The sequence below is a fragment of the Meleagris gallopavo genome, chromosome 23 (assembly GCF_905368555.1).
Source record: "Meleagris gallopavo chromosome 23, MGAL_WU_HG_1.1, whole genome shotgun sequence".
Lineage (NCBI taxonomy): Eukaryota > Metazoa > Chordata > Aves > Galliformes > Phasianidae > Meleagris > Meleagris gallopavo.
Window position 1 is genome coordinate 4711949 of NC_139426.1, and position 13415 is coordinate 4725363.

A 13415-nucleotide genomic window follows, 5' to 3' on the forward strand; every position below is an offset into this window, starting at 1 on the left:
TTTGTGAAATTTACTTTGAGGCCAATCAGTTCCAGAAGGGAGAATCACTTCAATCCAGAACACTTGAACCAAAAGCCTCGGAGAAAGAACAGCATTCTTTAATGCCAACAATTTATACATTACGGCTGTTCACTACAAAGAAATAAAAACCTTTTCTGAAACCTCATTATGTAATAAGTCCTCCTGCTTCCCTGTTACTATTTAAGTATCTATTTAGTAGGGAAGAGACTGAGCAAAGGTCAGAAGCAAGCATGAAACTAACCTTAAAGAAAGGGCTTCCAAATGCAGTAATTAAACACGAGGTGTTGGGGAATGGGGAGGGGCAAGTGTTATTACAGTTTAACAAGTGCCTTTTCCATTTTTCTGAGCATCTGGTGATGGATGCTCACGTCAACAGTCTAAAAAAGATCCAAAGAGATTGTCAGAAACACATCACAGCCTCAGGGTGAAAACATCTCGTGAAGGACCCACAAGAAATACATTATCTGTGGTATGCTCCATCCTCTTGCATGTGCCAGAAAGGATGCAGCTGTGCACATGTATCTTGTGGTGGCCTGGAGAAGATTTCAATATTAGGACAGCACCCTTCAGAACACGAGCAGACACTTCACCTTAGAGACTTTTGTACCTCTTGGCCCACTGCAATAGAGGATATACTTAAAAAAAAAGCTCTCTGTCATTTACAGTTGGCCACAACCCAGATGCACTGTCAAGCTCCACATTAGCAGTCTGCTCCTCACACTAACAGGGCAAAATGAATCTCAGTGTGTTTCCGTATCAATCATCTACAGACAGATGTGCTTTCAGTTTAGTTAAGCACCTTTCCTGCGATCGAAACCAACTAAGTTATAATCCTCCATAAACTTACCTGCAGTGTCTGCAGTGATGGTCTGAGCCAAAGAAAAAGAAAAGTCAAAATATTTTGTGGAATTCCAACTTGGAACAGAATTCTTGAAACTTTCTGGCCAAATGAACATAAATCACCACCGCAAAGCAAAGCAAAGCTAAACTCTTACTGCAAAGCAGTTCCAATTGTTAGCACTAGAAACATAAAGCTATTACACCAAACCAGAAAGGGAGCACAAAATCTAAGCCTCTAATCGGAACCAGAAGAGGAGGTGGAACAGCTGAGCTGTTAACTCAGGACAGAAGATGGATGGTGTTCATTACTTCATGGTGTAGCAGCCTTCGTTAAGAGAAAAGAGCAAAAGCCAGGTGATGCAATATTCAAAAGGCTTCTGGATAAGCTCTGTAATTCTTTATTAAAATATCTGGAACTATGGCTCCGACGCTACAGACATTAACAAAAGGCAGGCAATGGAGAAAGGAAAACAAATAGCTTTAAGCATTGGTTGCTGAAATATAATCATCCTAATGCAAGGTATGGAAGAAAAGCATAAAAGGAGAGACTGCATTCAAAGTGGCTGCCAATATACTGAATAGTCATCATATTATTACAGCTCTTTCCACTTTGAAATTTATTGTAATTATCTAAAGCTCATATTGTTCAAATATTTTCATTGTCTTTGCCTACAGTTCTGAAAATAAGTTAGCTATTTTGGTAGAAAGGGATTCCTTTCCTTCACTAAAAGCTGGGGCCAATGTTTTCATTGACAACTAATGACACTGCACATCCAAAATGAGAACAACCCCTTAAAAACACAACTGAAAGCAGCTTTCCCAGCTGGCAAGTCCACACTGCTTTGTACAAACCAATAATTCTTTTATTTAAACTTGCTGCCTGAATCATCATTTTTCTCTGTTGTCAGCCATTCCAAACATTTTACAACCTTGCAACAAGAGGTGATTTAATTTCACACCACATTTCTGGAGATCCAATTGGTTCCAATCCTCAAAGATAGAACTGTGCAACAGGAAGCCTAAGAGGAACCCGTTAGTGTCAGCCCTTAAACAGGATAACAACATCAGATTTTAGGCTTGAGTGAATGACTACAGATCTTGGTAGAGAAAACACACAAAGTCCTGGGGTTTCTAGGATAAAATATATCTTGTTTCTGAGACAGATAGGCAGGGACCTGAGCTGCAAAGGTCATCAGATTAGAGGCCATACAGCCACGTTGTCTGAAAGCAAAGCATTCTATAGGTGTCAGGTGATGAAGACGTTTGTGTCTTTTGCATCAGGGAAACACTAAGCTACTTCCACTGTTAGTGGAAGCATTCTCTTACTCAAGAGAACAGGATTTGAAACAGTCCCAGATTTCTCACCGAGATGAGTTTAATATAGTTTAATATCATTTAAATTTCCCTTTTTTGGATAAGAGGGAGAAGGGACTTCAATACTCTGATGTAGAAAGTAAACCAGTTAGCTCGTTTCTTGGGATAGGAACTCACCTATATGAGTCTCCATCTCTGTTGTAGTCACACAATAGATAGTCTTTTCCTACCACCTTATCTCGTGCAATCTTCAATGGCTGATCAACAGAAGAGAGGAGATCTTCACAGAGGCTTGGGACCTGAAGGATTGTGGAGAAAAAAGACAGGGAGAGAAGGTAATAAAATTAAAAATTAAAAGAGTGCGGTATTCCTAAGAACAGCTTTTGCTATTAACAGCCAACCTCCAATAATTTCAGATTTAATTACCTAACCACTGGTGTGGTCCAGTATGCTTAAATATACACAGTCTGAATGTTAGCTTCTTGCCAAGGACGGCCAGTAAGGCAATTGTTGAGGAGTGATGAATCAAGGTAAATATTTATAATGGAGTGGAAAGCAGAGAGCTGCTAAAAGAACACGCCATCCGTATGCACTAATGTATTTTTCACAAACTCCCTCTCTGGGTACAGTTTAGAACAGTTTCCAGGCAGCTGGCCAACCATTACCATCCTGGTTAATAAAAATATGTGCATGTATGCACACAGACTTGTGTAAAACCAACCCATCTCCTACCCAGGCATCAGTATTCCTGCACTCATCATAGGAAATCCTCACCCCCCTCCTCTGGGTGCCCACTAAAGTCTTTTTCAAGAGAGAATTCCTTGGGTAGAAAAGAATGAAGAACACACAGTAGAGGCAGGACTTTGGTTAAAGCATCACTGCAAAACACTCAGATCCCACAGAGGGATGTGGAGCACTAAGCCTTGTTGTTCCAAACCCACTGACCCCAAATAAGCAGGGATGACTGCACCGCCCCTATCTGCAAAAGATAAATCTGAGATCCAAGATCACCAACTAGAAACCCCTCAGGAAAAAAAAAAAAAAAAGCCTGCAAATTCCCATTTAAAGTTCTGTTCAATCCTTACAGAACTCCACGAATTTTCACGTCCAAGACCAAAAAAAAATTAAAGAAATCACACAGCCAAACAAAGTCAGGTTGTTACTGAGCGGTGCTCAGAGGTCGCTGGGATGATTCTGCCTGTGCTGTTACAGCTGCAGGCTTTTTGTTTACAACCCCTGTTTTCATAAAGTAATATTAAAGCTTTATTATTAAAATTCCCAAAATTCCATGCAGAACACCCAGATGTGCCACTCCTGGAGATCCCAGGCGTGCTGAGGGTGTTGCTGCACTGTGTACTGGGACAGCACAAGCTCTCGGTGACTAGAAGGAATCCTTGACACATTACTTACATCTTAAAAACAATGAATTTCATTTCCATGTAGTAATGATGAACTGAACTCCTCCCTGGGTGATTCAGTAACAGAAATGTGCATAAGCACAGACACTTTTTTAGTCTGTAGGAGCTGTAGCTGGTCTTAGAGGAATAGCAGAGAATGCATTGTAGCATCTACTTACTAAACTAAAATATTGTACTGTAATTCAGTACCATTTTGCAGCCATATTTCTAACACTCACTCTCTTTTTGCTCCAGGACTTCAGGCAATATATTCTTTTCTCCTTCAGTTTGTTTCAAAATGAAATGGGGAAGAAAACCCCAATCCACTCTGGAAGTATATGAGAAATTTCCTTCATTCATAAAAGAATAGAGCTATTTCAGCTGATGGAGCTGCTTATGCAATTTAATTTTTGGGAAAAAAACAGCCAAGGTTGGCATAGCTACCCTAAGAGAATTTCTGTATCACTTCTTGCATCAACTTCCAACAGCTGCTGCACTTCCTTTATAAGAGATTCACCAGATTTATGCACGCTGCTCTTCCTCCTCTGCGTTATGAAGCCACTTAAAAAGCAAAAGCAGGAACGTTGAACACAATAACCTGCAGCTTTAAAGACCCCAGCAACACGAAATTTGTTGATTCCTTCTGAATTTAAGCCTTTTCCATTTTAAAACAGACAATGATAAAATATTTGGGGCTGAACGAGCACTGCTACACAAGCACTGAGCAGCTCTTTTGCACTACATGTGCACCTCTCCTTAAGTCTTCCCCAAGCCAAGCACCAAACTTTCTTCCCGAAGCAATTCAGTTATTTTGTGTGCACTTGAACTCTGATAGAATTCAGTTTATATTTAGTGAGAAAATTTCCAAAACTGGACTGAAGGCAGTTCTGCCTGAAAGCCCAGCTGACCTGCTGTACATTAGCACTGTGAACTTCTCTCATTAGCTTCTACTGTGTTAATGGGAAAGCCAAAAGGTATTGGGTGCCTAAGTGCATCTGTCTCCAGCAGTCATTAGAAAGGGAACTCTGGCTTACATTTAAAACAGCACAAATAAACCCACTTCTCAGGCCAAATCCTGAAATGTAAAGCAGTGATTTCACAGAATCACAGAATGGCCCGGGTTGGAAGGGACCTCAAGGATCATGAATCTCCAACCCCCTGCCACATGCAGGGCCACCAACCTCCACATTTCATAGCTGCCCAGGGCCCCATCCAACCTGGCCTTGAACACCTCCAGGGATGGACGGGGATCCACAGCCTCTCTGGGCAGCTGTTCCAGCACCTCACCACTCTCTGTAAAGAACTTCCCCCTGACATCCAACCTCAATCTTCCCTGCCTCAATTTAAAGCCCTTTTCCCTTGTCTTGCTGTTATCTGCTCTTTCTAAGAGTTGATTTGATTCATCACCCCACTGTAAGCGTTCCTGCAATGAAAACATTGGCTGTACAGGGACGGGATTGATTCATAAGCAAAGAGTGCGCTCCCATCTTTATTCTGACACCCATTTATCTCGTTTTAAGCAGGTCACGTGCAGAATATAATCTTAGCCTTGTATCTTGAGCTAAAAGCCATCATTAATTCTGTTCAGTCCACGGCACACCCATGTTTCCACAAATAAGAGCTCAGTGACCTATTCTGGAGCTCGTATGCACAGCCATGGAGCGAGACCACCCTCAATGTAAATCAATAAAGAAAAAAAGAGGGCTCTTGGGAGGCCTCGACTCAGCCTGGAACTGAATAGCAGCATCATTCAGCAGCACATACCATGCAGCAGGGCACTGCTTGGGGGATGGATTGCTTTTTTCCCAAGGAGATATATGATGAATGCGTAGTACAGAGGAAAAAGAAACAGAATGAAAGTGAGTTAAGCATACTCTCCTGCATGTTGAACAAGGTTTCTGTTGTCTCGTGTAACAATATTCCCCATCAGAGCAAGCCAGGTATGTGGACAGTGTTTTAATTAAGTCGACTGCTATCATGACAAATAATCACTCGTGCCAAAGTCAAAACCATACTCTTCTCCCAGTAGCTCACCTAATAATGATTCCTTCCCATCTCATTTTTTGGTAAAATAACGTATCACCAAAACGATTACTGCTGTTTTGTTGGTTCTTACATTTAAATTAGCCTCTTAAAAAGACTGAAGTAAATGAGCAGTAAAGCTTAAAGTAAATTCCAGCTTTTCACATCAGATATGCACTCTCCACCTTGGCTTTGATCGTGCTCATTGGATTGCATCAAATTCTTCACCTTACATATTCAGAACAGCTAATGGGTTGGCTTGCTAGCCCTGCAACCCGAGCACACTGCCATTATTGTTTTTTTCCAGCAGCCTTGACTGAAATGAATCATGTTTGCAATTGAAGCAGTAATATTGTTAGTGTGAGGTTCTGGGCTTAAAAATACTTCTTTTTTTCCATGTTTATGCAGAGGTCAGTACATTCTGACCTCCACAGGAACCTCACGTTGCTGGAAAACTAAGTTAGAAGCAGTAAAATTAAAAGATGAAACATTTTTCCTTAAGGAATCAGAAGGAAGATGGAGTGAGCTCCAGAAGATAAGCAGTGCAGGCACTCAGATCCATTTGCCGTTTGATTCAGGGTCTGTAACACGCAGCTATCTGAAAGCACACATGACAAGTTGTTTTTAATTAAAACCTGCATGCAAACAGGAAAATGCATATTTTAGATGTGTGCGAGCTCAGTTTTCATTTGCTTTGTCTTTTTTAAGACAACTCACACAATAAACACTGCCCGTGTCACTTGGGCAGAGCATCGCTCCGCAGCAACGAAGAGCCCATGCAGGTCACCAGCACCTCTGCAGAAGAATTGCTTTGGCACAAGACCCCCCTGCAGCCTGGGTTCCTCCCCTCCGGGCTAGCATCTAATAAAATATTATTATAATTTGAGTCATTCCACAGCCTCAGATTTTCCTGTTCCTGCAGAACACAGACACGGCATAACGGATGTTGTGGAAACTCTAGAAGGAAGCCTGGCTCCACTCATCTTGGGCCTAAAACCACCAGTAAAGTCACTCCCACAAATCCACACATTGCTAAACCTTAATTTGATCCATCAGATGTCCAAGGGCCACACGCTCTTTAAGCTCTGTTTATTAAATGACACTTAAATGGACTTTTGTGTTCAAGGCCAGATATAACTGATATTGGAAACAGCTCAGCTTTACTCAAGTGTTTGCACTGAAGTCCAGTGCTGCAAGAATTTGCAACATAAAAATCAATTTGCTTTTCTGGCAAAAGGCAAATGCTAATTAGGTTGTAAACCTAGGTTCGTCTAGTTAATGATGTCATGGCAGAAATTAATTACAGGCATTTTCAGCTTAGCTAAAGGAAGTGCAGCTAAACTGTCTGAAGGGCGACAACCAGGGCTGGATTCAGCATTATGCAGCTTAGTGAGAAACAAAAGCTAGCCATCTGGCAGGAACAACGAGATGCCCCACATTCTGACTAGTGACCTGCAGGTGAAGGCTTCTGTATCCCATTACCGGTCCTGAGTCCCATGAGCCGTCACAGCATATCAGTATCTTGGGAAGTCCTGGCTGTGCATCCAGCTGGTGGTGGAGATACCCAGTGACAGCCATGGGAAAGGCAGAGGCATACATACTCTCTCCACTCCTTCCTCTTGATGTTTCCATAGTCTAACTTTCCCCACTACCTTTGAAAGAACTTTGATCGTTTTCTAATTAGGATTCAAGCTCATCAAGCGATTCCCCTCGCTACATTCCTTTAGGAAGAGATTTAAATAGGCAATTCAAGGGTTTGTTAACAGCAGCAATGCAATGGCAAGGGCCTGGAAGAAAAAAAGGCAAAGTTTAGGCTTAAAAAGAAAAAGACTTAGGTGAAATTGAAGCCAGAAGTGAAACAGAAATGCGTGGTCTCATGCATGGGGAGGTCGCAAGCTCTATGCCAAGTGTTCCATTGACAATTTAGATGTACTGCAATGTCCAGTTGCCATCAAGGTATCCATAGGGAATCTCTTCTAGCTGGAAAAGCTCCTGCTTACAGCTACTCACCAAATGGAAAACTGGCTCTCACCCACCATCAATTCATCCAGAGCCAGAGCCTCTTTCTTTAGCCAACTGGCTGTTGCCAGCCTGCAGCCCAGCCACCACTCAGCAAGCTGAGGACCAGCAGCAGGGCAAAACCCAGCTCTGGTCGGTCAGTGCCCCTCTGTCTCCACTCTTTAAGACTGAATTTTATTTTAATTTTCATTAAAAGAAGAAAAATCTTCCACCATCACTACTTGTTCAGCTAGCCATCTGTACTCAATTATTTTATCTTTCTTCTCAGCACTGCAGATTGCTCAGGCTTTTGGATTCCAAATACATAAAGCTCCAGTCACATTCTCATGTTCTTTATGGTCTGTGCAGTTTTCCAGAGGATAAATTCTCCAGCTTAATGTATTTTCTGTTACTGAAGGCATACAAGCAGATCTGAGGCTTGTCTGGAAGCACACTGGCTATGTGAAGCAAGCTCATGAATATTGTTCAAATATTTCAACATCTGAAGTTTATACAAGCATAAATTCATCACTGTGGGACTCCTTAGTAACACACGCTACTAAAATAATTAAGCATTCTCCTATGATGAGAAACATCAAGCAAAGATGGTCACCCTCAAAACTATAACAGCAAATGACCCTTGGGGGAAAACAAAGTTAGCAACTGATTTATAAATAGAAGAACTTGAGCTTTGTTTCTTCCATAGCAACAAGAACTTGAGTCTTTACGACAAGAAGGCCTTCACATTTAACAATGGATAAAAATGGGATAAGCTGAACACCAGCTTTACTGGGGAGAGACACAAAGAAAGGCATGGCTGTGAGCAAGTACATGGCAAGTCTGCCTGTCCACTCTAAAATCAAGTTTTATAAGGACAATTCTCCATGCTCACCTTCATGCCAGCCATCTGATTCTTCTGAGTCAGCTGGATTTTCTTCATTTAATTTATACATGCACCCACAGGCAAACATCCAAATTAAACACTCTGCAGGAAATTCTCACTTGCAGAGGAACCTGCTTAACTTTTACCAACGCAGAGGGCACATCCACTTCCATACTTGAAGCCAAAGTCACCAAGACATCCCTGCTGCAGACTCCTTACTTGTGCACGTGGCCCATGAGCACAGCCAACCCCTCCTCCACCCTGTGATGGGTGTCAGGAAGGTGGGACTCAGCCACTGCTCACCTACCTGCCGTGTGCTCCTCAGAGGTCCTCCACAACAGCTCCACCTGAAAGCTGATGTCTTCTGTGCTGTTTCTTTTGGAAAAAGCACAGCCGAAGGTATGTGAGGACTGACTTACTGCACAGCTGTCACCTTCAGAGTAAGGAAGCAGGAGGGCAACTCCCCCAAATGGGTCTGATCTGTCAGCATAAGCCATTTAACAGCACTACCAGCCTCCTTACTAGTGCCAGAAGGTGTGATTTGTGTGAGCAGGGCAATCTCTTCATGCCCTTTTCATGCATGCTGCTTTACATCCCACACTTGGCTCGCAGGTAGAGGCTCCAAGGCTTCCCTCATACAATTTTCCAGAGACATTACACAGAAAAAACACTTTAACTTAAATAAGTTGCCCTTAAAAAGGCATATACCTGCACTAAACACATTTGCTAGCGATTTAGAAGTCCTCTTGCACATTCTGACAGCCTCCAAGTAGTCTATTTTACGAATAACAACTAATTGAACTCCAAGCAGTGCATTCCATGCCAAGGCACATCACCAGCACCCTGCACAGCTTCTTTCAGGCAGGGCTCCTGAGTCCTGTGATTGACAAGGTCTCTAATGAACTCTAATTGAGGACTCTGCAGTCTGAAAAAGCAACAACAGATGTGGTAAAAGGGCAAACCACAAACTGTTTTGCTAATGAATGAAAAGTGTCTGGTCTGATGAGGGCCAGTGACCCAGAAATCCTATTCTTTCCCCCAACCTTTTACTTCATGTTCAAGTTTGGACCCCTTGCCTGGTCAGCCTGACGCTTGGGGGCAGTAATGGACAGCCTTGAACATATTCCACACACTTTCTGGCACCAAAATGCTCTTTTATTAAAAAGCAGAGCTTTGGGTATAGAATAATAGGGACCTGAGGGAGGAAATTTAGCACAGCTATTCTTCCCAGCAGCATGACGAGCCTAGGAAATAGATGTTACTTTCTTCCTGGATTTGTTTTGAAAACACTTTGCATACAAAGATAGGTTTAAGTCACCATCCGTGTCTTTCAACAGGTTTAAATAAGCATCAAAACAGTAGCTATGCATCATTCTGCAGATCGACTCCTATCAAAAGATGGAAAGCTGAACTGCAAACAGACCAAGGAACAACCCATACTTCCCACAGGAGAGTCAGAAAAAACAAGACTCAGGTCTCTGCTCCAAGTCTACTCCAGCATGGAAGTGTAATGAAGCAAGGAAACCAAATACAAAAGAAGCAGAAGTCAAGGTGCCATCTTTTATAATTCTATCACAAATTTAATGAACCTGCTCATGCTTGTCATGCATTTAGAGCCTGACCTTTTACATCAAGGAGGTTATTGTCTGGTAATGGTAAAGCAAACAGAATAAAAATCATCAGCTGTAAAGGTTTGGATGAAAGCTGCCAAGAAAGGTCAAAAAACTATTTGCTAGAGGCTGGCTCGTGATGTTCTTGGAACTCTTACAAGGTGGCAGTGCATATACTGCTCTTATCTAAATATTGTAGGCTTCTGTCTTGTGGAGGTCAGGCTCAGAGTGGGCTGCAGAAGAGGTCTGTAGATGTCTCACTAATAAATAAATCACACTGGTTTTAATACATTATGTCATCTCCACCACACAGAAGGGACTGCAGGAACCAGTGAGGGAATCATACAGATCCCCTCCTCATAAGCATGTTTCAAACTGGTCTGTTTCATGTTATACTTTCAATATGAAAAGAAGCCCCCAGAGCGTGCTGCTGATGGAAAGCATGTAGAACACTAATGAGCACCATCCAAAAGTAATTCCAGCATTGAGAGGTAACTAGCAATTTTCTGAGTCATTAGAAAATCCTCGTACCAATTACACAGTCAGACCATGGGCTCTCCAAACAACTCATTGTTCTGGATGGTCCTCGGAGTTGCACAAACCTTGATATCCACTCATCCCTCTACATTTCATCAGAAAACCCACTGTATCATACCAGACCAGATCAGACCAGGATTTAGTTATTGTGTCCTACCTCCAGCAACAGCCACAAGAATGATGACTTAAGCTGCCAAGAGTTTTGGTGGCACAGATGTAGACAATTACTAAATGGTTTCAAGAAAGAGAAATAATCCCTTCCTGGAGGGAATGATTTCTTTCCCTGACCCACAGAGCTTTCTTACCTTCACCTTGGCTTATGTAACCAAATGCAATATTTAAATAGAGTTTGATCAACTTCAGTCAGCCAGAGCTCTTTCACCATAGGACTCCTCCCAAGTCCACCAACACCAGCTGCAATACCACTTAGGAACAGACTCCTCAGCTAAGTTTTCCCCTGTTAAGCAGCCACTCTTCTGCACACAAAGATGGCAAACAGCTTGGATGCAATTTAAGCAGTTTAATTAAGAGGTATCAGTTCAAGTAGATGCCATATGCAGAATCACCAGGTTTTTAAAGTGGCTGACAAATCTTATCTGAGAGTCATGTATAAGATTCAGATCCACCAAAGGAAAGGGCTGCAATTCTCACAGGAGGATAGGAGAAAAGTCTTAATTCAAAGCTCTTACAGCTCCGTTCCAAATACAATAACCCTGTCTACAAAAGTCTGGAAGCTGAGGTCAGAAAACTGTTAAGCATAAATCATATTCAGAGTGGACAGTGGAAAAACGTTTTCCCAGCTTCCTCTACAGTTACACTTGCATTTAGTAATACTTTAACCTGCTCTAGAGGCAACTGTGGCACACAGTTTTCAGTGACAGTTGACCCTAACAAGCCCATTATAAACCCAAATGGATAGCATATCACTTCATAGAATGCACAACCCAACCTTATGCAACTGAGAATGGGAATACGTGTACTGTGTAAGACTTAAGTTACTTTGCTACCAATTTATGGAAGGATAACGAACGTTGCATGGGCGAGCAGAAAACAGGTAACAGCACGAGGTAGTTGGCAAGGGTTCCTTCTTGGATACTCACTGGACTGCAGAATACCTGGTATGTCATAATGTATAAATAGATCTGGGCATTCTCCAGAACTGCAGTGCTCTAGTCCTGCAATATTTTGTTGCAGTAAGGCCTTTGAAGCACATGTCACTGCACATCCGCTGCATGTATGGTAAAAGCCCTGTGTCAAACTGCAGACTGGAAAGTAGCTCATCTGGAGAGAATACCCAGTGTGAGGGCATGCGCCCAACTTGTGTGAATTCTTCAGTTATTTGGAATAAAAAGCAGCCTTTAAACTGTTGATGACAACTTCATCAAGAAAGGTGCTGATGATCCTTTACCCAAAAGCATCTCCACGCACACACAGCTGCTGGTCTGCCCAGAACAAACACCCAGATTCCTGGCGTTGTTTGGGCAGTTTCTCAACCGTGCCAAAACAGGAGGAGAGAACTGCAGATCACCATACCTGGGAGATGCCTCAGGAAATGTTCTTACATACCAGACCTGTCACACCCAGGACTCAGTCACTATTTGGTTGGAGCGTGCAATACTCACCAAGTCAATGAGGTCGCTGAGATTCTTCTCTATCTGCTGTGGAGGCAGACGCCTCATCAAATCCAAGGCACAATCCAGCTGCTGGTCACTCTGCAGAAACAAGAACATCCCTCTGTCAGTATGCACAGATAAGCACAAAGTCAGGTGAACTAGAACTGTGGTGCTTGTCAACCCTCCTAATGGGGAGAGAGACAGCAGTTCTAATCTGCAGAATGTTTTACATCAAAACATTTCGATAAAACACCATTTGGAACCATTGGATTATTCACATGGTATTGCAAGAAGTGCTCTAGAGCCCAGCTCAAAGAGCACAGCTTACGCTGGTGCCATGCCAGCAATTTAACACCAAGCAGTCCAGTCCTCACCAAAAACTGTCTCCTACACTTAAGGAAACACTCAATGCAATGTTTTTCCGTGCTATCTCAACATTAATCTGGGTTAGGGAACTGAAAGTTCCTTCTCCTGAAACAATTTTAGCACTTCCTCATTCGTGTTGTGTCATTCAGCTCAAGACAATCAGTACCCAAGGCAAATTCTGTTCTGACACATCTCTCTCCCCCTCCTTCAGCTTTACCAAAAAGCAAAGTGAAACATGCACAAAGTATGAGCCATTATTTCCTTCTTATTCCAAAAGACAAACCAAAAGCTGCCTGTATCTAAGGAATCAACAGCTTTAATTCTCCCGAGAAACCACAGCAATACACTCCAGTGGGGTTTATTACAGTTGGCCTCTCAATAAATTCCACGCAGAAAAAGATAAAAGCTTAAAAATCATTTCAGAATTGGAAAATCTGCAACAGACGTTATCACAGGCACTCAATGAGTAGAACTAAGTTCCCAGCACAACCTTTTGCTCTTCTTCTCACCAAGGGTGAATGTCACTTCCCTGTAAACCCAACAGCACATTCCTTTCATCAGCACATCACCATCCTGAAGCACAGCAAGCTTGTTTTCACTGCTTCTTCCCCTCCCTTTTTGTTTCTCTGCTTCTAGACACCCATACACAACAAGCTTAAATTTAATGTTCTCCTCCTACATTCACCCAAACTCTAAGATGTACTTAAAAGCTTCGAAACGGAAGCAGTTGCATTACCACGAGATTCAAGCAGCAGCCCCCATGCCAAGGAGAAGCAGTAGGAAGTCAAGCTTTATGAAAATAGATCTAAAAAGG

General features: G+C 42.4%; 1 protein-coding gene across 3 annotated transcripts in view; it reads right to left on the reverse strand.

The window, feature by feature from the left end:
- Positions 1-13415, reverse strand: part of CAPZB (capping actin protein of muscle Z-line subunit beta) — a 52307-nt gene that overhangs the window by 25698 nt on the left and 13194 nt on the right. For all 3 annotated transcript variants that reach the window (XM_085242576.1, XM_085242578.1, XM_085242579.1), the window contains exons 2-3: positions 12245-12334; positions 2353-2474 (exon numbers count right to left, since the gene is read on the reverse strand). In XM_085242576.1, coding sequence (XP_085098702.1) covers positions 2353-2474; positions 12245-12334 — 212 coding nt within the window. The remainder of the gene's footprint in view (positions 1-2352; positions 2475-12244; positions 12335-13415) is intronic.